At 44.8% G+C, this 26799-nt stretch overlaps 1 protein-coding gene across 4 annotated transcripts; it reads left to right on the top strand.

The window, feature by feature from the left end:
• Positions 1 to 11169: 11169 nt before the first annotated feature.
• On the top strand, positions 11170 to 18364 carry RAB29 (RAB29, member RAS oncogene family). Of its 4 annotated transcripts, none has more exons than XM_078441333.2 (6): positions 11170 to 11272; positions 11593 to 11838; positions 14833 to 14904; positions 15587 to 15768; positions 16061 to 16182; positions 16480 to 18364. In XM_078441333.2, the coding sequence occupies exons 2-6, from the start codon at positions 11715 to 11717 to the stop codon at positions 16589 to 16591; spliced, it is 612 nt and encodes a 203-aa protein (XP_078297459.1). In that variant the 5' UTR covers positions 11170 to 11272; positions 11593 to 11714; the 3' UTR covers positions 16592 to 18364. The 4 variants fall into 4 exon arrangements, with proteins under 4 accessions (XP_078297459.1, XP_078297458.1, XP_060500274.1 ...); XM_078441332.2 differs by having other exon boundaries at positions 11178 to 11298; XM_060644291.3 differs by having other exon boundaries at positions 11193 to 11343; positions 16764 to 18364.
• The last annotated feature ends 8435 nt before the right edge of the window (positions 18365 to 26799 follow it).

Raw genomic sequence — 26799 nt, 5'->3', positions numbered from 1 at the left:
GGTGGTTGGCGGTTCCTGTGTGTCTCACCCTGAAGCAGCTCCAGCTGTTTAGCCTCCCCTCAGTAGTCCCACCCCCTCCTCGCCCAGCAGTGGCAAGAGGCCAGAGTATGACAAGAAATGAAACATCTCTTACATACAGAGCTGTGTGCTAAAACGCACACATCAGTCATTTATTGCAAAACGATCAGCAGTGCTCTGGGACTTATTCCAGAAGTCCGTGCAGTGTCCTCGCCTTCCACGCACTGAGTCGGCCTCGGGTGGGGTATCGTGCTAAGGGGCACAAGCGTCTATGGGTTAAGATTCCTTCCCTGCAGAGCTGACCGTCTGGTTGCGTCAAATTAATAACAGCTAGGATTTGTTGAGGACTTACTACGTGCCTTCACTATGCTCCGCCCTGTAAGCCCTTAGAAATTTACAATGGCCTTCGAAGTGTTTGGAGCCAGACAGGCCTTGGTTCAGATCCTCGATCTTCTGCTTGCACTTGTGTGACGTTAGCAAATCATTTATCCTCTCTGAGCCTCAGTTTTCTCATCTGTACTAACACCTATTTCCTACAATTGCTAGGAGATTTCGGCGAGGTAATACATATAAAGCACCAAGCTCTGTGCCTAGCACACTAAACCCCCAAAATACTAGTCATTGTTTAAAGGGCGGGGGGGGGGGGGGGGGTCGGCCAATGACAAAGCAATGTCAATACAGTGACCATAGGGGTAAATGGAGGGTGGCTACGGGAGCAGGCAGATGGGGAAGACACTTAACCCAGTCTTGAGGGTCAGGGAAGTCTTGGAGGAAGTCAGGGGGAATAGGAGTTAGCAGAAAGTGGGAAGGGAAAGAGCCATCTCGCAGAGGGAGCAATATGCTAAGCAGGGAAGTGAGCCTGAAGCTTTGGAGAACTACAGAGAGTTCCATGTGACCGGAGTTTGGAGGGCAGAGCGTGACACAGCCTTAGCAGACGCACACAGACACACACGTTTGTGACAAAGCAACGTTTCTGAGATGGCAGATATGGAAGAGCAGAGCCCCAGTGCGGCTCCCCCTAGGTCTGTCTGACTCCAAAGCCTCCGCTGGGAACCGCTGTCCACCCGGGACACTTGCCCCACAGGACGTGGGACAATCTTACAGAGCATATACTAAATGCCGAGCATTACTCACCCCAGTAATCAGCCTTGTTTGTTTGTTTGTTTCAGCTTTATGGAGGTAAAATTGACAAATAAACTTGTAAAATATTTATAGAACATGATGATTTGATATATGTATATGTTGTGAAAGGATCCCCCCCCGCATTGAGTTAATTAATACATTCATCACTTCACGTATTTACTTTTTTTTTTTTTTTTTTTTTTTGGTGAGAACATTTTAAAAAATCAGCGTTTTATAACAGGCCCAGGCTCTCGGACTAACTCTTCAAAGAAGCAATACGTTAGTAAGGTGGTTAAGGGTTAACAATAAGAGGATAATTGCTTATTAATTATTATTTGTACAATGTTTTAATATACAGTATATTATACTATACAGTATACCTTTAAATAATGGCCTCATTTGCAACTCCAGTATTATCTCTAATAACTCTGCAAAATTGATATTATCACCATATTATGAGAGAGAAGTAGAGTCTCAGAGAAGTTAAGTATCTTGCCCAAGGTCATGTATTCACACCCAGGTTTCTCTCAGCCCAGTGCCTTCCCACCTTGCCTCGGGGCCAGACGAAACAGCTAGCCAAGGTGCCCTATATAGAGAAAACAAAAGCATTGCCGAAGTGATCAGAAATATGGAGCCTGTTATCTCAATTTTGCCCATGAGACACCTCACATTACTGCACCATGTTAATTGTCTACTGAAATAGATCATATCTTCCAGTGGACATTTAAAAACATGCCTCCCAGGCGCCAGTCTATCCCTGATGATATTTTTGCAACATAATTACAGGCAACAACACCAACCCTGAGAGCTGCCAGCTGCCAGTCTCCTGGAATCCTCTCTCCTTCAGCTAAAATCCAGAAACTGAATATTGTACAATAGAGCGCTGTTTACTGTACTCTACTGTATCTTATTACATTATCTAGACATAAAATCTTTCAGTGTGGCTCCCAAGAAAATGACTGGCTTGGAAATTTAAAACAAACAAGCAAACAAACAAAAAAAGCTAGAGAGAAAACAGAAATTGCAGAAAAGCGAGAACGGTTTGGCCAGCCAGCAAAGATTTTTTAAACATAATTTGAAAGACTTTATGGGAATATTCATGTTTAGTTAAGTGTGGGTGACTAAGACTGCCTAGCTAATGGTGATTTTTTTTAAGTTAAAATAATCCCAAACAAGTTTAAATGTTATGTCATATTCAGCGCGTGGCAAAAGTTCCCTATTTTGAACATTATAGAAATTATTTTCTCTTAGCTCCTATCAAAGAAATGAACAAGTAGAGAACATTGCTTTAAGGGAGCTCCAGATTGTGGTCAGCCTGGGACAACCCCATGTTTTTCTGTCCTTGACTCTCCCACAGACTGTCACATGTGTGAGTTTCAAGTACATTACCTAAGTTGTTGAGGACCTCACAAATAATTCAGAAATGGAGCGTTTGATTTTTTAGGAGTTAGAAATTTGTGGACACTAAAGCTTCAAGAGAATAAATGGTCTGTCAAATATGAAATATTTAACTAAGATCTCTGGATTGCCAGGCCAAGATCCAAACCGTCCTTCTGTACAAGTTCAGGAAGCTTGGGGTGGAGGAATGTCGCCAATGCCTGAGGTACTCTTGGGGCAACCACTCCCAAGCTGGGGGTGCAGTTCAGATCCTTCTCCCTGGTAACTCCCATGCTGTGGAGAACAGAACAACGCATCGTGGGCCCAACCCATGCTTCTACATTCCGTGTGTCTTGCTTTGCTGAGAATCTGGGTTATCTCCTTCCTGTATCGGGGCCAAAGATGGCAGTGAGAATCCGCTGGGATGCCCCAGGGCATCCCTGGAATTCTCCTGCTCTAACCCTGCACGATGCTAGCCTGCTTTCTCCAATCAAGGCAGAATCTTATTCTTTGACCTCAATAAGTAAGAATCCGGATGTCCACTTTCAGAATGAGGAAACCTAGAAAACACGCGAAGGATGCTATAGGCTTCTTCTGGGACGTCTCCCCAGTCTCCTCATGTAGCTTAATTGTCAAAATGATAACAGTTAAGCACAAGCTTTAGAGGTAGACAGAAATCTGAATCCTACCTCTTTCAGCTGCTGGGCATAACTAGCTGCTTCCAATCCCCCAGTTGTCCCATTGGTAGAACAGGACAATAATGCTTTCTTTGTGGGGCTGCTGGGCACACAGAAGATCCAATAAATAGAAGCTTTTATTATTATTTTATAATGTCGACTGAATTGGTGGTATAGCAAAATGAGAAGAGAAATACTGAGAATACAGCGTTTGGGATGAGAGGAAGTAGCTAGTAAACCAAGAAGCTGACAGACCCAGACCCTAGACATTACCCCTTGGTGACGGGTACAGCGCAAGTTGGACCAAGCTGTGCAGGGAAGAGGACTGGCTGGCTTCACAGACAGGTCTCCTTTGGATGAACACACCATGACCCTGAGCCCGGCTTCATCCTCAGAGGCTCAGAAACCCAATCCCACCCGGAAATCACGTCAGGGAGGCTGACTTGGACCCACCAACTCACGGAGCCCTGTGCATCAGACCAAAGACCAAACCCGGGAAGGCCAATGATTGGAAGGGACCCAGAGAGTTCCGAATCCTAACAGAGAAGTTAGTTTTGTAACTTGAAGATATAATGGCACCAGGTCTCGTCAGTCAGCCGCATGAGTCTCCGCAATAGGGACATCTGACTGGCGGCCAGACACTCCCTTAAGACTCTGGTCTCCACCAAAGCCCAAAGAGGTGTGGCCGCTATTCTCTCAGTGTCTCCTCTCTCTGCCTCTCAGGTTGACCAACTTCCCTTCACATCAATGCCTTCCTTCTTTAGATATACGTCTACCTTCAGTCAATCTCCTGCCCGGGGACTTCTCATTAACGTTCATTATATTTTATTTTAACCAGGCTCCACACCCAGCCTGGAGCCCAGTGCGGGGCTTGAACTCATGACCCTGAGCTCATGACCTGAGCTGAAATCAAGAGTCAGACGCTTAACCGACTGAGCCACCCAGGCACTCCATCATCAATGTTCATTTTAGAGTTTAATTCTGAGAGGGCTAGGGAGACCGTGGTATTTCCAAGTCTTGGTGGAGGGGCAGGGGCAGTCGGTAACTAAGGATGGCTTATAGGCACAGTAATCTCTGCCTCCGTCACCTCTGGCAGAGTTAGAAGGACAGAGAAAATTAGAACAGAAACATCTGCATTGGGAGGAAACACCTTCATTTTACAGATGTGACTTCCTCAGAGCCACACAGACAGTTGGGACCACATGCTCAGTTCTTTAAACCAAAATTTCCCCTCTAGCTTCTGCCCTTTTTCTATCTTCTTTCCTTGGTCCTTATTTGGGGTGGAAGGGAGGGTATCCTTCCGAGGAGGGGAATGTGGCAACAAAACCGTAAAAACTAGAGTTTGATGTTTTCCCTACATATTCCCAGGCGCAAAGTTAACCCCAGACTCGGGGCACAAGCCCACGGAGGAGCGAGCGGCATGTGGCTCTGTGAGCCTGCCAGCCTCTCTCTAGAGGGTTTCCTAGGGCACCTTGCTGTGCAGCCTTCCAGCTGAATGCTCAGCTAGGTCACGGGCATCTCACCAAGCTGCTTCCTGTGCCCAAAGCAATCACCAAAAAGTTACGATCATTTAAACGAGCATGGAGTTTGGGGCTGAGGGACAGCTCACCCTCCCCTGGGTCCGTCCCTCTCCTCCCTCCGTGCTGCTGGGCCACTTGCCATGTCACTTCTGTCTCCGTTTCATGTCACAATGCATTTTTCCTGTCTGTCCTGGCACAGTGGTGGAGGCTCGGGAGACCACACAAACCCTTTTTCTCTTCTATTTGAAGTCAAGCTCCCGAGTCCTTCGGTGATTGCCTGGTGCTGGGTCACTTCTTTAATAAGTACTTACTGAATTCATATGGAAGGCATCACCAGCAGGCACCTGAAATCAGTGCCGTAAGATAATGTATGCCACATCCTCCATGTAGGGCTCTTGCCAAGAAACGTTTTTTCCAGAATCTAACCTTGAAAAAACAGACAGTCCAGATTGTGGGACTGTCTACGAGAGAATGGCCTGGACTCTTTAAAAAGAAAGTAAAAAAAAAAAAAAAAAAACGAAAAAAATAAAATAAACAGCAAGCCAATGTTATGAAAAGCAAAAAACAGGCAGGGGATTGTTACAGACTGATGCTGTCTCATAGAACTGTCTGCGACAGTGGAAATAATCACGTCTGGGCCGTTCACGATTCACATATGGCAACTGAGCACCTTGAAATGGGGCCCGTATGATTGATGAGCTGATTTTTAAATGTATTTAATTTTAATTAATTTAGATGTAAATAACCACACATGGCTACTGGCTCCTGTACTGGACACAGCACAGCTCTACATTAAAAAGACATACGGGGCGCCCGGCGGGCTCAGTCAGTAGAGTGTGTGACTCGTGATCTCAGGATTGTGAGTTCAAGCCCCACACTGGGTGTAGCGATTACTTAAAAATAAAATCTTTAGGGTGTCTGGGGGGCTCAGTCCATTAAGCGTCTGACTCTTGATTTCAGCTCAGGTCACGATCTCACGGTTTGTGAGATCAAGCCCAGAGTTGGGCTCTGTGCTGACAGCGTGGATCCTGCTTGGGATTCTCTCTCTTTCTCTCTCTCTCTCTCTCAAAATAAATAAACTTAAAAAAAAAATTTTTTTTTAGATAAACTCTTTAGGGGAAAAAAATGACGAAAGAAATAAAACAACCAAATGCAACGCATGAACTTTGTATTCTAGATCAGAGGCAGGAAGAAAATGAGAAACAAAATATTTCAAGGCGATAGACAGGTATAAATATACACTGTGTACGATATGCATGAACCAAGGTGAATTTTCTTGGGTGTGATAATGGTATTGTGGTTTTGTAAGTAAACTTCATCATCAGGAGCTGTGTGCTGAACTATTTAGGGATGGAATGTGCATTACTTTCAAATGGTTCAGTACATATACAAAGAGACAAAGCAGATGTGGCAAACTGTTAGAAATTGAAATCCAACTGAAGGACATACTGGTATGCATTGTACTCTTCTTTGAGCTTTTCTATGGGTTTGAACATTTTCAAAATAAAAAGTGAGAAGTAAAAAGGAGAAAGGCAGACAGTTACAGGAAGTGTGATAGTAACAAAGCAAGGCTGGCCACTTTCCCTAGCTTCCAACAGACTTGTGTTCCAAACACGTATATGCAAATCAGTCATCAGGCCCCCTGAATGTGCTTTCCCTCCTTCTCTGCCTCTCTGGGAATCTGCAACTTACTGTCAAAGAATTCCCCGGGGGGCACCTGGGTGGCTCAGTTGGTTAAGCATCCAACTCTTGATTTCAACTCAGGTCATGATCTCATGGGTTTGTGGGATCGAGCCCCTGCATTGGGCTCTGTGCTGACAATGCAGAGCCTGCCTGGGATTCTCTCCCTTTCTCTCCGCTCTTCTGCTCCTCCCCTGCTCATGCTTGCTTGCTTGCTCTCTCTCTCTCTCAAAATAAATAAACATTTAAAAAAAATTAGAAGAAGAAGAAGAAGAAGAAGAAGAAGAAGAAGAAGAAGAAGAATACACCCCCCCCCCCCCCAACAAAGGAACTGTCATCCTTCGATAGAAACTCTATGACTTGGCAGGGACACCAGGAACTTGCTAATCTACCCTCTTAAATCTTTGCTCCTCACTTTTTTTTTTTTTTAAGTTTATTAATTTATTTTGAGAGAGAGTAAGCAGGGGAGGGGCAGAGAGAGAGGGAGAGAGAGAATCCCAGGCAGGCTCTGCACGGTCATCGCAGAGCCCAATGAGGGGTTCCATCCCACAAACCGTGAGATCATGACCTGAGCTGACATCGAGAGTCTGACACCTAACCTACTGAGCCACCCAGGTGCCCTGCTCCTCATATTTCTGATTTGGGAAACTTCAAGAAGTTCCTCTACCGGACAGCAGGGACCAAAGCCAAAATTTTGTATTTGAAGTCCTTGTTTACTTTGCAACATGCTGATTGCTTATTTATAAGTTAAATAATCGTAAATTGGTCGCATGCTTACGTGACCACAAGTCAAGCAGCTTGTAGATGCTAAGGTGATGAATAAGGGCTGCAGAAATAAATGAAATGTTCATAAATGAGTTGACACTGAAGTCAGGCCTTAACAGCATTTCTCAAAATGGAATCTAGTCTAGGAGTCACCCTAGTACGAGACACAAAGACAGATTCCCTTGGATCAGAATGTCCACATTTAACAAGTGCCCCAGGTGAGTCTTATACACACAAAAGTTTAGGACTTTTGGAACTTGAAGCATGGGAAGAGTTAGGTATGTCAATACTGAGAGTATTCTGATAGGTAAGGCACCAGACAAAAGTGCAAGGTCAAAAATGAAATTGGGCTTTTAAAGAGTGTAAGGACCCTGACTTTGTCAAAGGGGAAATTCTCCTTTGAGATCAAGTTAGGGAGGGTGGGGCCAGTGCATAGGTTATGGATACTGGGGTGCCTGGGTGGCTCAGTCAGTTAAGTGTCTGATTTCAGTTCAGGTCACGATCTCCTGGTTCGTGGGTTTGAGCCCTCCTACCCCACCCTGTTGGGCTCTCTGCTGTTAGCTTGGAGCCCTCTTCGGATCCTCTGTCTCCCTCTCTCTCTCCCCCTCCCCTGCTTGGACTCTCTGTCTCTCTCAAAAATAAATAAACGTTAAAAAAAAAAAAAAACTGCGGGTGCCTGGGTGGCTTAGTCAGTTAAGTGTCTGACTTCAGCTCAGGTCATGATCTCACCGTTCGTGAGTTCAAGCCCTGTGACCGGCGCTGTGCTGAGAGCTCAGAGCCTGGAGCCTGTTTCAGATTCTGTCTCTGTCGCTCTCTGCCCCTCCCCCGCTCATTCTCTGTCTCTATCTCTCTCTCTCTCAAAAATAAACAAACATTTTTTAAATAACTGAAAAGAATTAAAAAAAAAAAAAAGGTTTTGGATACCATCTCAGGGAGGTTGGCCAGTCTTTGGATAGTTGGTAGACAGTTGAGGGAACAATGATGTTTTAGGGAAATCATCCTGGACAATGTGTAAGATGAATTGAGATAAAAGAAACTCAAATCAGGGAGACCAAAAAACAGGTTATTGGAGATGACCCAGGTGTGACATAAGGATAGCCTGAACCAGGAAAAGAGCACTGAATAGGAAGCAGAAAGTGTGGGTGGACTAATGTTTTTGAAAGAAGAATCAGATGATGTGGTGACTGACTTTTTTAAAAGGAGTCTGTAAAGTGATGTGTGTAAAAGGAAGTGTTCATAATGCTCAAAGTCTGCAATAGCAAAAGAACAAAAAACTAATGTGTGATTAAAAAACTGGCTGAGGATTTGAATAGACATTTCTCCAAAGAAGACATACAGATAGTGAACAGGTACATGAAAGAATGTTCAGTGTCACTCACCATCAGGGAAATACAAAACCACAATGAGATATCACTTCACACCTGGCAAGATGGCTATTATAAAAAAAAAAAAAAAAAGACAAATGTTGGCAAAGATGTGGAGAAATTTGAACCCTTGCCCACTGTTGGTGGGAATGCAAATGCTGCACCCATTATGGAAAACAGTATGAAAGCTCCTCAAAAAGTTAAAAATAGAACTATCATATGATCCAGAAATCTCACTTCTGGGTATTTATGCAAAAGAATTGAAATCAGTATATCAAAGAGATATTAGCACTACCGTGTTCATTACAATGCTATTCACAATAACCAAGATATGGAAGCAACCTAAATGTCCTTCGATAGATGAATAGATAAAGAAAAGTGGCACATGCGTACAGTGGAATATTATTCAGCCTTTTTGAAAAAGGAACCTCTGCAAGTAAGCAACAAGATGAATGAAGCTTAAGGACATGATGTGGAGTGAAATAACCAAGTCAGAGAAAGACAACTGCTGCATGATCTCGTTTATATGAGATATCTAAAATAGTCAAAATTAGGGGTGCCTGGGTGGCTCAGTGGCTTAAGCATCCAACTCTTGGTTTTGGCTCATGTCATGATCTCAGGGTTTGTGAGTTCGAGCCCCGCATCAGGCTCTGCGCTGACAGTGTGGAGCCTGCTTGGGATTCTCTCTCTCCCTCTTTCTCTGCCCCTTCCCCCGCTTGCTCCCTCTCTCTCAAATAACTAAATATTTAAAAATTAATAATAAAATAAAATAGACAAATTTATAGAATCAAAGAGTGGAATAGCTGTTACCGTGAGATGATGACCTGAGCCGAAGTCAGACGCTTAACCGACTGATCCACCCAGGCGGGCCTAAAAAAGTTTTGTTTTTAGTGCTCGAGGTCTGAAACCTGAGTGGAGCAAAGAAACAATGAGACCAGTGACAAAAATGGGGACCCTGAGAAAAGGAGCCATTTTTGTGATGATGTACTAAGAGGGAGGCTGTGAAACCACATCCAAGTGGAGGCACCTTTAAGTACCAGTTGAATATAATTGATTGGAGATAAAAATATAAATAAAGTCAAGACTGAGAGATATTTGAAGCCAAGAGCAATTCATGAATGGCGTTTAATGAATGATCAGCTCAAGGACCAAGAATCAAGCCTTAGAAAAATAGCCCCTTTTGGGCATGATGGGGTGGAAAGAAACCATAAAAGAAAAAGGTAATGGTCAGAGAGACAAGAGGACCAACCACAAAGCCAAAGAGTTGTCAAAGGGTCGTCAGCTACATCAAAGCCAATGGGAACTGAGAAGAGACCCTTGGAAAGGGCTCTCAGATGACCAGCTAGCCTGACCTCCCATACTTGGGTAGCAAACTTTTTTTTTTAAGTTTATTTATTTTTGAAAGAGAGAGACAGACAGACAGACAGAATATAAGCAGGGGAGGGGCAGAGATAGAGGGAGACAGAATCTGAAGCAGGCTTCGGGCTCCAGGCTCTAGGCTCCAGGCTCCAAGCCCGATGTGGGGCTCAAACTCAGGAACTGTGAGATCATGACCTGAGCTGAAGTTGGACTCAACCAACTGAGCCACCCAGGCGCCCCCTGGGTAACAAACATTTTGGGCCAAATACCTCATGAATCATGCTGATGTTCTGTCCTCAAGGGTCATAAGAGATAGCCTGTCTATCAAGAGGCTGCTTCCGATTCTGTGTTACCAGGTCTCTCTGCCCCTCCCCCACTCATGCTGTCTTTCTGTCTCTAAAAATATATAAACGTTAAAAAAAAATTTTTTTTTTAAGAGACCTGCGCATAGCTGTGTTTCCCAGGGCTTGCTGTTTTTTTCTGTTTCTGGCAAAAGCCCAGAAAAATAGAGCTATTTTGCTTGCCATGAATCTCAGGTCCCCTTAACTCTTTAACTAAAGGTGGGGTAGGTCATGAAAGTTATAGGCCGAAATTTTTAAATCACTGGCAAAAGTGTAGTTTAATGATTATTTATGAGCAGCGGCAGCAGCAAATGGAGGAGGACTCCCAGTGGACTCCAGTTAGCTGCCAGTTCAAACGATGAGATTGGGAATTGTGAAGTGAGAATAAGGAACTGTCTCTTCGTTTTCTACCTTTACTGTTGTGGCCAGTTATCAAATAATAATAATAACCGACATTTAATGGCATAAGTTTTTCTAAGGGTCAGTCTCTTGATCAAATGTCCCTGAACTTGACTTATCCTAGCCACATGGCAAATGAAAGAGCTAGCCTTCATGTTCCTAAGATACTGGCGATTTGTCTGTGTGATCAAAGAAACAGCAAATGGACTTCGCTGGGAGCATGAGGGATGAGGCTGGAACTTCTATTAGTTGAATCATTTATGGAATCTATGGAACAATTTTTAACCTTTGTTCCATAAAACCTTTAATGAGAAATCTGGGGACGGAATGAGGCAGGTGAGATCGTGTGGAATAAATCGCCTCTGAAGGATCTTTTCCATTCCGGGCTTACTATAAAGTAAGATCCCGAACCACCGAAGAGGTTTGAAAGCCTTGAAACTTTGTGCAGCGTTTCAAAAAACAAAAAAAAGTGCATAAACTACCTTTCCCAGGAGGCCTCGCGGGGCAGTCTCCGCTCTCCGCTAGTTTCTCTTCGCCTGGAGGTAAGCTGGGGAATGTAGTGCCCCAAGCCGCCCTGCACGTGACGCGTGCGGAGGAAGACAAGGGGCCCCGCGCCGCCCTAGGCGGCCCCGGGTCCCCGGGGTCTAAGTGTGAGCAGCTCCTTGCCCGGAATTTGGTTTGTGCAGGGCGGGGAGGGCCCCCGTCGTCTGGCCCCATCCGTGTAAGCGCTGACCCGGGTTCGCCCGCTGGCGCCGCTCCGGGGAAGTCCCCGTGGGCGAGGCACCGCTGGGTCCCCTCCAGTTTCTGGGCAGCCCGGTGCGGGGGGGGGGGGGGGGGTCGGGGGGTGGGGAAGGTGCGAACAGCCCGGGGGCTCGGAACTCGCGCCCTGCGCCCCACCCAGGCTGCGGCCGCACGGGGAGGAAGCGCGTCTAGGTTGAGTGCAAAGTTTCCCTTTTTGCTTTCTCGTCAGAGCCGCTCCAGCGGGCGGTCTTCGGTTTGAGGGGGTCCGGAACCGAAGGAGTTAAAACAAGCGACTCCCCCCCCCCCCCCTACCCCACTGGCCGCCTCCCTCACCAGTCCAGCCCGCCAGCCATGGGCGGACGCGATCACCTGTTCAAAGTGCTGGTGGTGGGGGACGCCGCGGTGGGCAAGACGTCCCTGGTGCAGCGATACTCCCAGGACAGCTTCAACAAACATTACAAGTCCACGGTGGGAGGTGAGACGTCGCCGCGGGGGCGGGGCGGACCCCTGCGGGTGGGGAGCCGGGGGCTTCGAGCCCTGAAGGCCCTTCCTCCGTCAGGAAGGAGGTGTCTGGGATCTTGGAGCGGGTAACTGCCCGGTGTTTGATTTGCACGTTTCTCTTGGGTTTCCCCAGTGAGGTTCACCCAGCCTGAGCTGACTGCCGGGGAAGAGATTGGGCGAAGGTGTGAAAAGGAGGAATGGGGAAGGGAGGATGAGAAAATGCGCAATTGTTGCGTTTACCCCCGGGGAACTGTGAACTCAGGTCTCCTGCAACCTTCCAGGCGGTCATGGGCAAATTCGTGTCATCAGCAGAGGCCGCTGGGACCCCCCCCCCCCCACCCCTCCTACCTGGGAGGCCCGGTTGGGTGCCGGCTGGGGCTCTTGGCCTGCCTCTCACAGGAGTTCGAGGCAGCTGATGAAGGAACAGAAAGGGGTTTAATCTGGCCGTAAAGGACGCTAGTGTGTGTGTGTGTGTGTGTGTGTGTGTGTGTGTGTGTGTGTGTTTAATAATTTTTAAAAATTTATTTATTTTGAGAGAGACAGAGAGACAGAGCAGGGTAGGCGCAGAGAGAGAGGGAGAGAGAGAATCCCAAGCGGGCTCCCTCTGTCAGCGCAGAGCCCCACGTGGGGCTCCTTCGGAGAACTGCTCGATCATGACCTGAGCTGAGATCAAGAGTTGGATGCTTCACCTTAAGGCTGAGCCGCCCAGGCGCCCCTAGAATCCCAGCTTTGTTTGGGGGTGCCTACCTGGGAGAGCCCCTGACCCCCACAATCTGATGCTTATCCAGGCTGGTAAGCTGTGTGTATTTTTGTCCATGGATTGCTTAAATAAAGGCAACCTAGAAATTCTTCAGGAAATCTGAAATATATGGGTTATCTGGCCTATCTTTCCACCCCTTTTTTCTCTCAAACTGGGGAGGTGAAAAAGGAAGGGAACACAAAGGAGTTCGTTCATTTGTTTCTAGGGACAGGCTTTGGACTCAACTTTTTTTTTTCCCCTCAGAGGTAGACATGCCTTTGTGTTAGGTAGAAGGTGTTTAGCTGGGAACGGCTGGTGAAGGGGGAGAGTAACACAACATTTATTCATTTATCTACATTAAGAGAACTCTTTTTTTTTTTTTTTTAAGGAAAAAACCTGCACTAATGTAAATATTGAAGATGGGTGCTGGTGTCCATTAGGGAATTTAAAAAAATTAACAAGCATTAACACTACCATTAAAACATCCTCCTTAGGAACATCCAGCAAAATTTAGGGTTTATAAATTTTTTTTAATGTTCATCTATTTTTGACAGAGAGACAGAGTGTGAGTGGGGGAGGGGCAGAGAGAGAGAGAGAGAGAGAGAGACAGAATCCAAAGCAGGCTCCAGGCTCTGAGCCGTCAGCACAGAGCCCGAGGCAGGACTCGAACTCATGACCTGAGCTGAAGTCAGACGCTTAACTGACTAAGCCACCCAGGCGCCCCGAAATTTAGGGTTTAAAGTTTCAAAAACTATTTCCTGACCATTTTGCCCCCTAACTCCTAAATAATATGAGGTCCCCTATTTCATGGATTTGGTTAAAAATACAGGGATGCCTGGGTAGCCCACACGGTTAAGCGTTCCACTCCATCTCAGATCAGGTCGTGATCTCACCTACACTGATGGTGTAGAGCCTGCTTGGCGTTCAGTCTCTCCTCTCTGCCCCTCCCCAACTTGTGAGCTCCTGCACCCACGCTCTCTCTCCCTCTCTCAAAATCAATAAATAAAAATAAAACTTAAAAAAAAATATTTCGCTAATTAGTTTTTAGCAATTGCTCTGGTTTTCCCTTAGTAAAGAATAATTGGCTCCGGCTATATTTTTTTTTTCAGTAATTATTCTAAATTTCCCCTGGCTTTCATTTCTGTCACAGATGCGGGAAAATGTATCTCCAAATCTGGGAAATTATTCATTTTCTCTCCTTATCAAAAGGCTTTGGCCCCCTGGCAGACTCCTTCAGGCTTAGCTCCTGAAGTCTCAGCATCTACAGATTCCAGCACTGCTCTTAAAGCATCATCCATGCGGGGTCTTTCTTCTTCCTGGGAATCCTCTGGGACCCCTGCACTTTAGCCCATTCCTGCCCCAAATTCCTAGGGCTTTATGGAGGGTATAGAATCCCCCCCCCCCCCCCGGGTGTGTTCTCCTCGTAATGCAATCGGATTAGAAACCAACAGCGAAATTGAATGTGGAAGATGCAAAAGCTACCCACACTTACCTCATTTCCCCCTTTTGCCCGATCATCCCTAAGGAAACCCCCTAGACCTCCCAGAAACTGTGTAGCTTGAGATCAGGAATGGTTTTCACAATTGCTCCCACCCTCCTGTCCCCCAGCCTGAGAGATGTAGTAACAAATCGATGAGTTTGTTGACAGAATAAAAGCCGAAGACCCCTTCAGAGGGTGGTTATGAATTGTCTGTGCCAGGCACACTCTCCGTCAGAAGAGCATGTGACTCTTGATCTTGTGGTTGTGACTTTGAGCCCCATGTTGGGGGTAGAGTTTACTTAAAAAGATAATAATAGGGGTGCCTGGGTGGCTGAGTCGGTTAAGCATCTGACTTCAGCTCGGGTCATGATCTCACAGTTCATGGGCTCGAGACCCTCATCGGGCTCTGTGCTGACAGCTCGGAGCCTGGAGCCTGCTTCGGATTCTGTGTCTCCCTCTCTCTCTGCCCCTCCCGCGCACTCTCTCTCTTTCTCTCTCTCAAAAAAAAAAAAAAAAAAAAAAAAGAATAAACACTTAAAAAAATTTTTTTAAATAATAATAAACGTTAAAAAAAAAAAAAGAATTGTCTGTTCCACAGGTGTGGTGGACTCATCTCAGCCCATTGAGAGCTGAAAAGTAAATAGAAAGGATTAGAGTTATGCGTCTCTAGTTGAAACTGCACATTTGCTCCGGGTTTGTTCATGGATTTTTTAAAGGTAAATCTTATTCAATTCTACGTGCATTTTCAGTGGATTTTGCTCTGAAGGTTCTCCAGTGGTCTGACTCAGAGGTGGTGCGGCTCCAGCTGTGGGATATTGCAGGTAGGCTACAAAGATGCATTAGGAACAAAGGAAGAAATTTTGGTTGAATCAGCAAGCCCTCAGAAAAAGTTGGGTAGCAATCCCAGAAGGGCTTTTCTGGAGCCGGAATGACTGGGTCGCTCAGAGGGTACATAAGATGAGTCGCTGTAGATGTTTTCTGTAGGTGTTTTGCCCTGGATAAATGTCGGGCCTTTTCTCTGTGGGTGGAGCAGCTTGGCAGGGTGGTGGATTGTCCAGACCATAGGTGGGCGCTCTCACAGCAGACGGAGGGTGCTTTTTCCAGCGTTTCAGCTGACCTTGGTGAGAAACCAGATCCCCAGGAAATAGAGACAATAATAATAATAGCTGACTTTTACTGTATACCAAGCACTTTCCTCGGCATTTTAGATTCAATGACTCGTTAATCCTCATAGCAACCCTGTGATCAAAGCTACTGCTTTTATCCCCGCTCTGCAGATGAGAAATCTGAGGCGCTGAAAGCTTGACTTGGCCAAAGTCACGCAGATAGTAAATGACAGAGCGGGGATTTGGACTTGGGCGGTCTGGGTACAGAATCTGGACTCGGCCACAGTGCCCTACTGCCCTGTCCCCCCACAGTGAAGACACGAAGGGCAGGGTATTGGAGGGGGTTGAGACTAGTTGTTAGCATCACGTTTTCAACAGCTCCCTTCTTTCCTCCCAGGGCAGGAGCGCTTCACCTCCATGACACGACTATACTATCGGGATGCCTCCGCCTGTGTTATTATGTTCGATGTCACCAACGCCACAACCTTCACCAACAGCCAGAGATGGAAACAGGACTTGGACAGCAAGCTCACGCTGCCTAATGGAGAGCCCGTGCCCTGCCTGCTCTTGGCCAACAAAGTATGTGGTTAATCTAGGAAAATGGCCCCTGGCCTCTCTCTGTGGTCAGAGAGTAAGCATGTCTAAAATGCTCTCTGATTCCAGGCATCCATTTCCCCTTCTCAAGTTGGCAAAATCATCTCTACCTCCTTTCAAGGGATGCTGGGACTTTCTTTGGGGAGAATGTTGACTAGATTTTAGATGCTGGTGCTCTTAGCCATTGGTGGAAAGGTTTTAAATCCGCAACTATCTGAGCAGTGTTCCTACTCTCAGGAAGTTTATGGTGTTGCCTTTTGTGTACTCTCTTTGCCAGTGTGATCTGTCCCCCTGGGCGGTGAGCCGAGACCAAGTTGACCGGTTCAGTAAAGAGAATGGTTTCACAGGTTGGACAGAAACATCGGTCAAGGAGAACAAAAATATTAACGAGGCCATGAGGTGAGTAGCTCATGTTGTTCTGGGGTTAGACACACAGATTTACCTGTCTTCTGCCGCCGCTCCCTGCCTTGGACCCTCTTTCCTTGTTTCTGAACAAACAAGAACAGACTGAGCCGCTGGAATCCCAGCTTCGGAAGGTCAGGGATGCTGTCCTTTCTCCTGAGATAACTGGGGACAAAGGGGCATTTAAGGTTGTGGCTTTACCGAATGCCATCTGGTGATAAGGCAGACAGTTGTCTGCCATCCCTCCCTTTCCTCCACCCGGTTTATCAGGCTTACTTTTTATTTGTTTTTTAGAGTCCTCATTGAAAAGATGATGAGCAATTCCAGAGAAGATATGTCTTTGTCCACCCAAGGGGACTACATCAATCTGCAGACAAAGCCCTCCTCCAGCTGGGCGTGCTGCTAGTAGTTTTTGGCTTGTTTCCCTCCCACTGTCAGGAGGTCTCTTCATCCCTTTCCCTTGGTTGCCCACCCGGCAATCTCATGTGCATTTGAACTGTCTCCTGCCCGCTGTCCTGGAAGGACCATCATCACTAAGGAAAGCCTGGGACTCAAATGCATCTCTGCATCTCTCACAGGTGGGCTCCCACTGGCTGCTGGCTGCTGTGACTCAGTTGGCACCTTCTGTGTAAGAAAGCTCATCTTATCTCTCCATTTGGGATCCGGGATTTTGTGGGAAGCATTGGAAATCGGCACCTGTGATCAGAATCCCCACCTGTTTTTCACGTTCATTTTCCCATTTGATGTATGTTGATATCTCAACCTGATAGGACTTCAGATTGCGAGGAAAACGAGAGCAAAGGGCATTTCCCACATTCATCGTAGGTTATCGCTGTCAGATTCTTCCTGTCTTGGACTTTGAATTTGAACCTCTGATTCCAAGACGCACGGGAGTGCGGCTGGATATCCATGGGTTTTGGGCTACAGGAGGTACCGCAAAAGTCACTGTATTTTTGAAGCTTCTAAAGTCATAACTGGCTTTCTCTTACCTTGGCTTCAAGAATAGTCAAGCTTTTCAACTACTTATTGTGTGTGGCGAGAGCATTTCTTTCCCCCAAAGGAATCAATTGTCACGTTAGAGTTTTTCAGTATCTCGCTACCAGCGGGGTGGGAGTGGGGTTAGCAGGTTTCTGGGTTGGTGTCCTGACGTGAAACACTGCAAATGACATCAGTTGGCCGTGGTGCCCTGAAATAGGTCTGTTCCGCACAGCTCGGGGAGTCTGAATGGAAGAGGGAGAGGTTAATAGAACAAAATCCTGTGGGGCAACTTGCTTCTGAGCACTTTGGGTGCCTAGCACTTAACAGCCTTAAGAAACAAATTTTATGTACAGACCTTTGCCTGAGGGGACTGAGTAGATAGACAGAAAATCTTTAAGTAATTTAAGTGCTAAATCGGGTAGGGTTTTTAGTATCAAATCACTTCTAGACAGCTTAATTTGTTAAATTCTCACAGGATGGTGATTTATAACTTACCCAAAGTTATGAATATTCTTAATGAACTCAGAGGCCTAGAATTTTTTGAAAGACACTTATTTAGATAAGTAAGCATCCTAAGTAAGCAACTCCCAAATCTGACCAATCAGAACCACTTGGGAAGTTTGTTTAAAAAAACATTTTTTTTAAATAAGGTGTTTATTTTATGTTTTAAGATTTCTCAAACCCACTGAATCAAAATTTCCTGGGGTGGAGCCTGGGAATTTGTTGTTTTTCAAAGCTACCCGGATAATTTGACTAGCCTGGTTTGGAAAGCATCACTGGGGAGTTTGGTAAAGATGTACAGACCCAGGCATTCCCTATATAAATGCCCCTGGGCTCCCCTGTGCTCTGTTAGCTCTCCCGGTGATTCCAATACACACCAGACTTTGGAAACTACTGTCTTAAGAGAATGATCAGAGGCCAAATACTCTCAGAAAGAGAATGGGAGCCAGACTTTCAGTGGTTGGTTGGTTGGTTAGTTGGTTGCTTGGTTTTTAATACCAAGTATTATCACTTGTGCATAGTCTCTTAAGACCGTGAAGTTCTCTTTTGTATTACCCTTTTAAAATAATAAGTTTTTATTACAACGGTTCTGAAGGTATTAGTGGAGTAACTAATTCCCTTTATGTGAAAAGAAAATTGATTATTATTTGCCGGTTTGAACCTCTGCAAAGTCACAAATAAAGGTGAAATAAGTCTTGTATTCATGGTAGTTATTCTCCCTTGAAGTGAGTTTGTTAAAGTGCCATTTTATACTGATGAATAATTCAAGAGTATTGTGGAAGTGGAGATTTTATTTTTTAAACCCCTTTAAAAAATGTAGGTAGGGGCGCCTGGGTGGCTCAGTCGGTTAAGCGTCCGACTTCAGCTCAGGTCACGATCTCGCAGTTTGTGAGTTCGAGCCCCGCGTCGGGCTCTGGGCTGACGGCTCAGAGCCTGGAGCCTGCTTCCGATTCTGTGTCTCCCTCTCTCTCTGCCCCTCCCCCGTTCATGCTCTGTCTCTCTCTGTCCCAAAAATAAATAAACGTTAAAAAATGTAGGTAAATGTTTATTCCGTCTATTAATTTACAGGTATCCATCGCCTAATACCAATTCAGTACTTGATGTAACATTCCAAATACTGCTTGGAAATGTGACCATTATAAAAAAAAAACAAAAAAAAAAAAAAACGATTGAATATGTTTTCTTTTCCCATGTGCTGACTCAAGAGTTACCTGCTTTTTCAAGCATTGCTCGAGGCTGGCCTGCCAGTCCTTCTGGATTTTTTTCTTAAGTGGTGAACATTAAAGGGCTGAAACTAATTAAAGAAGAAATTGAAATGTAACTAATCCCTCTGTATGTCCTATCCATAAAGAAAAGGGAAATCAACTAAGATTTTTTAAAAAGAGGGAAATGTTTACATGAATTAGAATTAGAATTATACTAAAAATAATTATATCCTGTCAGTGGGATGCTACATGTTGGTACAATTGCTAGGAACATGGATATTGTTGTAGCCCTTCCCTAGAGAACTTTCCATATTTGAGACAAGATGCCCCTCCAACCACTCAGCTGGTTTTTGGACAGAACGAAAACATAAGCATGTCCTGTGGAGTGTTTTTAAGAGACCCAAGGAAGGGCTGAGAACAGAGCTGTGGAACTGTGACTGCCCTGGTTTTGGACTTTGAACAGAATAACTGAGTGACCAAACAAATAGAGAAAAAGAGATCACAGGTCAAGGAAGGCCCCTCCACAGTAAGTGACGGTTTGCCCTTTCGTTACTACTAATGAGCCAGAATTACTCCCAAGATGATTTCCCCAATTCATTTGCCCTAGCTATTGCTAAGATATGTTTGGGGTCCTCATTTTTTCCTGTCATCTCCAGATTTAACTCTTCTTTGAGTGGTCTGTCTTCTGTCCTCAGAACTCTGTCCCATCTAACAGGAGGCCTTTCCTGTGTGTTGCTGTTCATTTGTAAGCAATAGTCTGCTTTTGACATGATCTAAGGCTATGGTTGGAAGATGTAGAAATCTCCATGGTATTCTGTAAGATCCAGTGGCAGATTGCCCAAGGGAGTGAACCTCAGTGCCCTTTTTCCCTCTGCCATCTTGGTTCACTGTATAGGAAGAGGCTTCAGCTATGTAAGTGACTCATTTATTAAAGCCAAATAATCCCCAAGGCTGCAGGTAGGAATAAGTGGGAAACCACTAGAAAGTGATGTGTGTTGGAAAGTACTCCATGTATTTTTGATCCCGCTGGAAATACCTGAGACTCAACAATATGTCTATATATGGCCTTCGTTGGTGGAACAGCTCCGCTTTTTCTTTGACTTTCAAGCCTAATTTGAATTCTCTCAAATTTTGTCTGCAGAGTTTCAGTATATAACGGTATGGTTCTGTATTAGCATTCTCCTGGAAAACACAACTAATAGGAGATACATGCATATGTAAAGGGATTTATTATAAGGAACTGACGTGTGCAGCTATGGAGCCTGGCAAGTCCAACATAAGCGGAGTTGACGTTCCAGTTCAAGTCCCAAGGCTGTTAGTTAGGCTGTAATAGCTGATGACATTCCTGCTTGGAAGCCATCAGACAGGAGAATTCTGTCTCACTCAGCAGAGGGTCAACCTTATGTTTTATTTAGGCCCTCAACTGATTGGACGAGGCCCATCCACATTACGGAGGGTAAGATGCTTTACTCAGTCTACTGATTTAAGTGTTAATCTCATCCAAAAACACCCTCACAGAAACACCTAGAATGATGGTTAACCAGATATCTGGGCACTCCATTGCCTAGTCAAATTGACAAATTAACTATCACATACACTTCACAGGACTTCATTAGGCGATGGTAGTGTTTTAATACCTTTTCTTCATACTCAACTTTGATTTACACCCAAAGTCTATGTGATTAGGAACTAACTACACATTAATGAGAATAAAGAGGAGAAAGCACGTAGGAAGAGCAAGGACAGAGAGTAGGCATTTATGATGTATCATGACGTGAGAAGGGCAGCCCAGTAGCACCAACTACTAATGTCTGTGTTGGTGTAAACTCTTCCCCAAGCTCTGAGTTGTATATGCTTCTTTAACTATCTCTGAAATAAGAAAGCAAACAATTCTTCACATTTTATGTTTGAGGGAACAAATGTTTCAAAATTTGATTGACTGACAGGCAGCCAGTTGAATTTGTCATAAAGTCAAGACATAACTTCATGTCTTTGAATTTCCCATCTCCATTCTATCATTTAGGTTTCTGGGAAACATTTGACCTGAAAAACCTATTTTAGAAAATAAGCCCAGGGGTACCTGGCTGGTTCAGTGGGTGAATCCTACAACTCTTGATCTTGGGGTGGTGGGTTTGAGTCCTACATTGGGGGTAGAGATTGCCTGAAAATTTTCAAAAAATATTAAAAAAAATATTTTTTTTAATGATTATTTAGTTTTGAGAGAGAGAGAGAGAGAGAGACAGCATGAGCGAGGGGCAGAGAGAGAGGGAAACACAAAATCCAAAGCAGATTCCAGGCTCTGAGCTGTCAGTACAGAGCTGGATGCAGGGCTCGAACTCACAAACCGTGTGAGATCACGACCTAAGCCGAAGTCGGACGCTTAACCAACTGAGCCACCCAGGTGCTCCGAAAATTTGAAAAATCTTGAAAAAGAAAGGAAGCCCACACATTTAGAGAAACAGAACTGATCCTTTTTGGGTTTGGAACTTCCGGTTTGTGTTAGCTTTTAAAACTATGTTCATGCATGGAGTAGAGACAATCACATTTCCATATTAAATTTGGGGACACATTAAGTGCAGTTTGAGTAGCATGCGGTGCACACATATCCTAAAATGTTTAATCAACAACTTCCATTTACTAAGGTATGTCACCCAAATGCAGTGACTGACATTTAATTTTGAGTATCAGCTATGTTATTTGCAAATACAGGGATTTTAACAGCCATTCCCTTCTCAACTGTTGCTGCCAGTAGCTAACATCTAAGTGCTGCTATAAGCCAAGTATTCCCCTAAGCACTTCACGTGGATTATTTTTATTTTTACAATGACCTATTATATATAAACAGGCACAAAAAATTTAGGCTTCGCCCAAGGTGAGACAGCAAGCAAGTGGCAAACTGATTTTTAGCCTTAAGCAGTGTGACTCCGGAAAATGGCCCTTTCCTACGCAATACACTGCTTTTCATTTTTTATGTGTGTGTTTTGGTGGTGGCATCCTTGAGTTTTTTCCATACAACAAATGTTCAATATGCTAGCAATAAAGAGTAATTTATTAAATGGGCATACAGATTTTTTAATACTTTTTTTTTTTTTTTTTAAGAGAGCTAGCGGTAGGGCACCTGGGGGGCTCAGTCAGCTCAGGTCATGATCTCACGGTTCGTAGGGTTGAGCCCCGCATCCGGCTCTGCACGGACAGCGTGGAGCCTGCTTGGGATTCTCTCTCTCGCTCTCTCTCCACCCTTCCCCCACTCATGCTCTCTCTCTCTCTCAAAATAAATAAGTAAACATTAAAAAAAATAAAAAATCGAGAGAGGGAGGACACGGGAGCGGGGAAGAGGGGCAGAAGGAGAGAGAAAGAATCTCAAGCAGGCTTAACACTCAGCACGGAACCCGACAAGGGGACTCAATCCCATGACCCTGGGATCCTGACCCAAGGGGAAATTAAGAGTCTGATGCTCAACTGACTGAGCCACCCAGGCGCCCCCAGATTTTTTAATACTTTTATCATGATAAAAGTTAAATCTCTTTAAGGAAAATGAAGAAAACTCCAATCCACCCATAGTCCCCGCAACTCAAACAAAACCTCTATTTACAGAAATCCACCCAACCTTATCTTTTAACACTCTCTATTTTTTAAATAAAAATTTTTAATGTTTATTTATTTATTTATTTTAACGTTTATTTATTTTTGAGACAGAGAGAGACAGAGCATGAACAGGGGAGGGTCAGAGAGAGAGGGAGACACAGAATCTGAAACAGGCTCCCGGCTCTGAGCGGTCAGCACAGTGACGCGGGGCTCGAACTCACGGACCGCGAGATCATGACCTGAGCCGAAGTCGGACGCTCAACCAACTGAGCCACCCAGGCGCCCCAATGTTTATTTATTTTTGAGAGAGACAGAGACAGAGCATGAGCAGGGGAGGGGCAGAGAGAGAGGGAGACGTAGAATCTGAAGCAGGCTCCAGGCTCTGAGCTGTCAGCACAGAGCCCAATGCCCAATGCAGGGCTTGAACTCACAGATATGAGATCATGACCTGAGCCGAAGTTGGATGCTTATCCAACTGAACCACCCAGGCACCCTTTGAGCAGTCTTTAAAGTAGAGAGGAAGTTAGAAGTCTGGAGCAGAAGAAATCTACACAAGAAAATGAATTTAAATGTTTAAATTGACTTTGCCCCAATCTTTTTCTGACTTTGATCTGTGGGCAAAGGAGCAGCCTCCTTAACCATGAACTTAACCTCCAAGGTTACTCAGCCTCTGGGGTTGTAGAAAGACTAAGCAGACACACAGCTCTTCTATCCCATCCTTTCTTATGAGTATGATGGAGCAGAGAGTCAGGAGATTGGAGATGGAAGTTTAAAAAAAAAAAAAAAAAAAAAGCCTGGGAGAACTTTTCTTTAACTTCCTGGCAGGGTCTTCAAAGACAGGTCGCTTTCTGTGCTCCTGTGGTCGGCAGAAATAATGTCTGTCTTTAGAGCTGGTTGGATGACTTTCATGAGGTCACAGAACTAAAAGTGCCCAGCACAGAGTAAGTGCTCAAAATTTGTTATAAATCTCCCAGCTATTATAGCTTAGCCTTGAAGGAAATGCGTTTTTGTCAGGGACAGGGAAGAGTCATCAGCCGGCCACCCGGCACTCCCACTTCTTAGTGTCTTAAACACTAAGTGGAGAAGAAAAGGCTGCTTCCCAAAACATAACTAAAATCATAGGGAAATTAAGCACTGATTTAAAAGGCCATTAAATCTCATTTCCAGGGAACAGGAATTACTGTCTTTACTGTCTCCTTAGCTTTTTTGTTTTCCTAGTTTTTCATAGTTTTATTATGTATATTGTCCCTTCAGCGTTATCTGACGGTGCTTCTAAAGTCTAGCCTATCATATGATATCTTTCTTCAGTTTCCAGCAAACTGATTGTGGTTGTGACATGTGCCCAGGGCAGAGCATTTGGGGATGGACAAGAGGGAACTCGCCTTGGAGACTTCATTCCAGGCTCTGGCAGACAGGGAGACAGTGCTGGGGCTCTTGAAGGCAGAATTCAGTACTTGTCCACGAAAAAGTAAAGTAGAAGTTCCAATCTTCAGTTACTTTCTTCTTAAGAGACAGTGTTTGTTGAAATACTTAGTGAATGAACAGCAAACGGAGAAAGATGTTAGCTAAAGCTGAGGTGAGAAGAGTAGGGTATGACTCTCACCTTGGAAGAAGAGTCTTCGTTGAGTGGCCATCTGTCAGTTGGTCTTGAACTCAACTAGAAGGGCACGGCCTGGAAACCTGTCCTGAGATTTCCACCTGCCTGGACATGTCGACTATGGCCAGTTCCTTTCATTACCTAATAAATGAGTACCCAGAATTCCTCTGCCTCATCTTACAATACTAAATGAAGGTATTTTCTGAAATAATAGCAATCTGCCCTAATAAAACAACCCCCAACAAAGTCACTCATGATCACTGCACCACCCTAGTCTTGCACTGGCATTTTGACAATTGTATGTTTGACAGTAAACTTAGTCAAGACATATTCAGACACTGATGAGGTGCTTACTACCAAAAAAATAACGTTGGCAAGGATGTGGAGACACCCCTTGTGCACTGTTGGTGGGGATGTAAACGGTGCAGTTGCTGTGGAAAACAGTATGGAGATTCCTCCAAAAGTGAAAATACGACCATGAGGTTAGTAATTCTACTCCGGATGTACCCCGAAGAATTGAAAGCAGGGGCTCAAAAAGACTCTTGTACACCCATGTTCACAGCAGCATTAATCACAATAATGAAAATCTGGAAGCAACCCAAGTGTCCACTGATTGTTGAATGGGTAAACAAAATGTGATATATGCATACATTGAAATAGTATTCAGTGTTCAAAAAGCAGAACATTTGGGGCTCCCGGGTGGCTCAGTTGGTTAAGCGTCCGACTCCTGATTTTGGTTCAGATCATGATCTCATGCCGGTGGAATCGAGCCCTCCTTGGGCTCCTAACTGACCTCGGTGGCTGCTTGGGATTCTCTCTCTCCCTCTCTCTCTACCCCTCTCCCCTTTCTCTCTCAAAATAAAGAAATAAACGTTTTAAAACCTGCCTTTAAAAGTAGAACATTTTGGGGGCGCCTGGGTGGCTCAGTTGGTTAAGCGTCCGACTCTTGGTTTCGGCTCTGGTCATGATCCGCACGGTTCAGGGGTTGGAGCCCTGAGTCAGGCTCTGTGCTGACAGTGCGGGGCCTACTTGGGATTCTCTCTCTCTCCCTCTGTCTGCCTCTCCTCCACTCGGACACGTGCTCTCTCTCTCAAATAAAATAAAATAAAATAAAATAAAATAAGAACATTTTGATACACGCGAAAACATCAATGAACCTGGAAGACATGCTAAGTGAAATCAGTCCACAAAAGAACAAATACAATTCGATTCTACTTAGTAGTCAGATTCATAAAAACAGAAAGTAAAATGATGGGTGCCTAAGTCTGGGGAGAGAAGGAATGGAAATTAGTGTTCAACGGTACAGAGCTTCAGTTGAGGAAGATGAAAAAGTTCTGGAGATGGATGGTGGTGATGGTTGTAAAACATTGTAAATGTACTTAATGCCACTGAACTATACACTTAAAAACAGTTAAAATAATGAATTTTATGCTTGTACTTTTTTACTATACACACACACACACTCAGGGAAGAAAGGGTGGAGTGACAGGCTAAAGAGGGAAGATAACTTGTTTAATGCTTCACTGGTGAGCTGTGCCATTCTCCTCCCTTAGAGAAGCCAGATTTTATATAAGGGGAGACTTTCACGAGGGAGACAGTGGTAGGTTGGTTTGTTTATTTATAAAGTGTATCTTCAGTTGGTTATTAACAGGCTGCCTGTGGCAGGCATTGAAATCTTTTTTACCATGGTGAAGTAAACCCTAGTCATTCTCATAGGAATTCTGAGCTCTACTTCTGAGAATTTTAGGCATCCAACAAATATTTATGAATTTAAATGGAATGATCGGAGTTACCCTCAGTGGCTTGTCTGGAGTCTTCAGCCAACCTCATCCACTCTTACCCAGGGATAAGGTCACCTTTCAAAAATTGAATTTTAACAAACACTTAGATACTGCTTACTGTGCGTGGGTGACTGTCCCAGGGGCTTTTCATATATTAACTCATTTAATCCTAATAACCCTATGAGGTTAAGCATCTTTGTTCCCCATTTTACACATGAGAAAACTGAGGCACAATGAGGTAAAGTTATACAACTACTAAGTCGTGGATCTGAGGTTGAAACCGAAACACGTTGTGGCCCCAGAGCTCATGCTTCTAATCATTAAGACCCTAAAGTAATGTCGGAGACCAGGACTCTAATGACCCTGAAATGGATCTCAAGGTCCAGAATGGAGAATAGAAATTGGGAGTCAAGTTATTCCTTGATTAAGATCCTGCCTCTCTGCTCCAACAGCGTTTGGACCCCGGAGGGCTAATGCTGAAGTCAGGGGAAGGGGGTTTGTGCGTTTAAGGTCAAAAATTTTGAACCTATGGAATTTCCCTCCAATTCTGAAGCAGCCCCTTAGTGACGAATCAGCTACCTAGCCCACGGGTTTTGCTATTAGTGCAGTTTCTAGATGATCAAAGCAGGCGACATGAAACATCATTAAACTACCACTTAATGACATTGAATCCCATATAAATCTTTTTTTCTAGTCGTTCCAAGATGCGACCTAAAACGAATCTGCAATCCTGGAGTGGAAACCAGGGGGCGGGCCAAGCAGCGACCATTTTTGTTTTGCGGCCGTGCACTCTCAGAGCATCTTGACTAACAGGACCCCACGGAGGAGGCGGGGCCTATCAGTGCGCGGGGCGGGGTCTGGGAGACGTGATGATTCAAACGGACTAATGAGCTCCGCGCATCTGGCAGAAGCCGCCAATGACCGGGCGTGATGGGGCGGAGCCCACAGGCCCTAGTGGGTTTGGTTG

Source organism: Panthera onca, chromosome F1 (assembly GCF_046562875.1).
Source record: "Panthera onca isolate mPanOnc1 chromosome F1, mPanOnc1 haplotype 2, whole genome shotgun sequence".
Lineage (NCBI taxonomy): Eukaryota > Metazoa > Chordata > Mammalia > Carnivora > Felidae > Panthera > Panthera onca.
The sequence above is the reverse complement of the archived record's forward strand: the minus strand, read 5'-3'. Positions and strand labels throughout refer to the sequence as shown.